We start from the raw sequence: 3,724 nt of genomic DNA, 5'->3' as shown, positions 1-3,724 counted from the left end.
GGGCGTGGTAGCGCGCGCCTGTAGTTCCAGCTACTTGGAAGGCTGAGGCGGAAGGCTCGCCGGAGCCCAGCAGGTCGAGGCTGCGGTGGCCAGGAGCGGCCATTGCACTCCAGTCTGGTCGACAGAGTGAGACTCCAACTCAAAAACAAACAAAAAAAAGTCTTTAAGGCTGGGCGCAGTAGCTCCCGCCTACAATCTCAGCACTTTGGGAGGCCGAGTGGAGAGGATTGCCTAAGTCCCCGGGTTCAAGACCAGCCTGGGCAACTTGGCGAGACGCTGTCTCTACAATAAACTTAAAATTAGCCTGGCGTGGTAGCGTGCACCTGTAGTTCTGGCCACTTGGAAGGCTGAGGCAGGAGGATCACCTGAGCCCAACAAGTCAAGGCTGCAGTGGCCAGGAGTGTGCCACTGCCCTCCAGCCTGGGCAACAGAGTGGGACTCCAACTAAAAAAAAAAGTCTTTAAAAAAGATGGAAAAAAAAATGTAAGTCACATATACAGAGGGGACAACCATGGGAGTATAAAGGAGGCAGGAAAGAAAGGCCCAGGCTAAAGGCCAAGGAGCCTTATGTTTAGAGGTCAGGTTGAGGAGGAAGGAGAGGCCAGAGAGAGCAGGAGCCAGAATAGACACCAAGCAGTGGGTTTCAAGGCGGGGAGACTGGTCATCTGTGTCTGGTGTCGCTACAAGAGCTGCAAGCGTCTGCTGGACTGGTCGACACAGAGGCTGTTGGTCATGGTAGCGAGAGCCAGTGTCGGGGAGAGTAGAGTTGACACTGTTCCCACTTCTAGATTATTGGTATATATTTTCATTTATTTTCTCTCTTTTTTTTTCTTGGAGTTGGAGTCTCACTCTGTCGCCCAGACTGGAGTGCAGTGGCCGCTCCTGGCCACCGCAGCCTCGACCTGCTGGGCTCCGGCGATCCTTCCGCCTCAGCCTTCCGAGTAGCCGGAATTACAGGCATGCGCCACCACGCCCAGCTGATTTTTTGATTTATTGTAGAGATGAAGTCTCGCCAAGTTGCCTGGGCGGGTCTCGAACCCACGGGTTCAGGCAATCCACTCACCTCAGCCTCCCAAAGCACTGGGATGACAGGCTGAGCCACCGAGCCCGGCCTCTCTCTCTCTTTTTTTTTTTAAACAGACAGGGTCTTGCTATGTTGCCCAGGCTGGTCTTGAACTCCTGGCCTCAAGCGATCCTCCTGCCTTGACCTCCCAAAATGCTGGAACGACAGGCAGAAGCCATGATGCCCGGCCTCGAATTTTCAGTTCTGACGCTTTCTCCATCTCCAAAAATACCTCTTTGCCCTAGCATCTCAACTGGTCCCCAGCAGAGTCGGGATAAGTTAAAAGCGGGCTGGAAGTCCGCAGAGACAGAAAGTCGATGGGTGGGTTCCAGGGAAGGCAGGGTTGGGGGCAACTGCTCGTGAGTACAAGCTTTTTCTGTGGAGTGAGGAAAAGGTTCTGGGATGAGAATAGTGGCAGTAGCTGCATGACCTTGTGAATATATTAAAATCCACTGAATTGTACACTTTAAAATGGTGAATTTCATGGTGTGTGAATTGTATCTTGATTTATAAAAGGAAAAACAGGCCTGGATGCCAGGGGTGATAGGAAGACTCCGAAATTCTGTCCTTGCCAGATGTGGGGGCACAGATCAAGATAAAAGAATCAAGCTCTGAGTTTCCTGGGAGCCAGAGTAAAAAGAGAAACGGGCTCAGTTATCCACTTCCCAATGTCCATGAGATTAAAATGCACCGATTGCCCACTAACGTTCAGTGGTTGCTCAAGGAGCATCCTGCGATGTCAGGATGATGCCTTCCACTAGTCCCCGGAGGTATGGCAGTGAGCTCTCTCCCTCTGTCTGAGAGATGGAAGCTACGGCTGAGCCCTGGGCGTTCAAGTCAGCCACACACGCCTGGGACCGCAGAACCGGCACCTGCACCCCTGCGGGCAGTGCTTCGGGTGGGCAGGGCAGTGGCCACTTTCCCCAGGACTTCCCGGAGAGGTGTTGGGATAGAAGTGCCCCAGCGCAGCCAGGCTTGATGGCTCAGCCTGTCATCCCAGCACTTTGGGAGGCCAAGGCGAGTGGATTGCCTGAGCCCGCGAGTTCGAGACCAGCCCGGGCAACTTGGTGAGACCTCATCTCCACAATAAATCAAAAATTAGCCAGCCATGGTAGCGCGCACCTGTAGTTCCAGCTCCTCGGAAGGCTGAGGCGGAAGGATTGCCGGAGTCCGGCGGGTCGAGGCTGCGGTGGCCGGGAGCAGCCACTGCACTCCAGTCTGGGCAACAGAGTGAGACTCCGACTCAAAAAAAATAAAAATGCCGGGCTTGGTGGCTGAGCCTGTAATCCCGCACTTTGGGAGGCCAAGGTGAGTGTATTGCCTGAGCCCGCGGGTTCGAGACCCGCCTGGGCAGCGAGACCTCATCTCTACAATAAATCAAAATCAGCCAGGCATGGTAGCGCATGCCTGTAATTCCAGCTACTCGGAAGGCTGAGGCGGAAGGATGGCCAGAGCCCAGTGGGTCGAGGCTGCAGTGGCTGGGAGCGGCCACTGCACTCCAGTCTGGGCGACAGAGTGAGACTCCAACTCAAAAAAAAAAAAAAGAATCTGCCCTCTCAGGCCAGGCGGGTCCTGAATCAGAGAGAACCTGACGGAGGGTCGGTGTACAGGGCAGGGCCAGCTGTAAGGTCCCTGTCTTCCAGGTCCTCCGGGGGGCTTGAGGTTCTTGGGCTGTGAGGCTGGGGACGTCAGCCTCCACCCTGTCATCAGCCGCCGGCGTGGCACACCCTGCCCACTCCTCGGCTCTGCGTGGACAGACCCCCGGCCCCGCAGGACCGTCCCGCACCGCAGCCCCTCTGAGTCCCAGGCCCCACAGAGTGTGTCTGTTCCCCACGTGTCACAAGAGCGTTCCCTTACCCCTCACTCGCACATCCCTCATCTGTCACCTCCCCCTTGCAGCCCGTGTCCACGCAGCCCCTGACGGGCAGACCCGCCCCTCTCACCCACAGGGGAAGCCTTGGGCATCAAGTACCCAGTCCAGGTCCCCTACAAGCGGATCAAGAGCAACCCCGGCTCCGTGATCATCGAGGGACTGCCCCCGGGAATCCCCTTCCGAAAGCCCTGCACCTTCGGCTCCCAGAACTTGGAGAGGATCCTCGCTGTGGCCGACAAGATCAAGTTCACCGTCACCAGGTACTCGGGAGAAGGGGGAGGGTGAGCGGCAGGATGGGCACAGCCTGGGGGCTCGCACCCACGGGTTCGCACCCCCTCTCCCTGGGTCCTGGCCTCCCCACTGGACGGGGCGGCCCTCCCGGCATCCCGGGAAAACCAGATAGGGATTGCTGGCCAGCGGGGCATAGGGAGCCCCACAGAAGTGAGACTGCAGGGTGGCCTTGGGGCAGCCTTGCCAGTCCAGCAGCACCCACCTCCTGCACCCCAGCCCCCGGGAGTCTGTCATCCCATGGCAGTGTTACTTGGCTGAGGTCACAGGGCCAACCAGGGCAGCGCCTGCATGAGGTCCTGGCCACCTCCTGCACAGGGGCACTGCCAGGCCGGTGCCCTGCCATGTCCCAGCAGCCCGTGCACACAGGTCACCTGGGCATCTTGTCAAAATGCAGGTTCTCCCCACATCTTTTTTTTTTTTTTTTGAGTTGGAGTCTCTCTGTCTCCCAGACTGGAGTTGCAGTGGCCGCTCCCGGCCACTGCAGCCTCGACCCGCAG

The 3,724-nt window shown here is 57.5% G+C and overlaps 1 protein-coding gene across 1 annotated transcript in view; it reads left to right on the top strand.

Moving 5' to 3' along the window:
- GTF2IRD1 (GTF2I repeat domain containing 1) overlaps positions 1 to 3,724 on the top strand; it is an 88,038-nt gene that overhangs the window by 50,623 nt on the left and 33,691 nt on the right. Inside the window, exon 20 of the mRNA XM_008058246.1 lies at positions 3,013 to 3,196. Within this exon, the coding sequence (XP_008056437.1) occupies positions 3,013 to 3,196 (184 nt within the window). The remainder of the gene's footprint in view (positions 1 to 3,012; positions 3,197 to 3,724) is intronic.

This window comes from Carlito syrichta, unplaced genomic scaffold (genome assembly GCF_000164805.1).
Source record: "Carlito syrichta isolate Samal-C Ts95f unplaced genomic scaffold, Tarsius_syrichta-2.0.1 Scaffold303266, whole genome shotgun sequence".
Classification (NCBI taxonomy): Eukaryota; Metazoa; Chordata; class Mammalia; order Primates; family Tarsiidae; genus Carlito; species Carlito syrichta.
The sequence above is the reverse complement of the archived record's forward strand: the minus strand, read 5'-3'. Positions and strand labels throughout refer to the sequence as shown.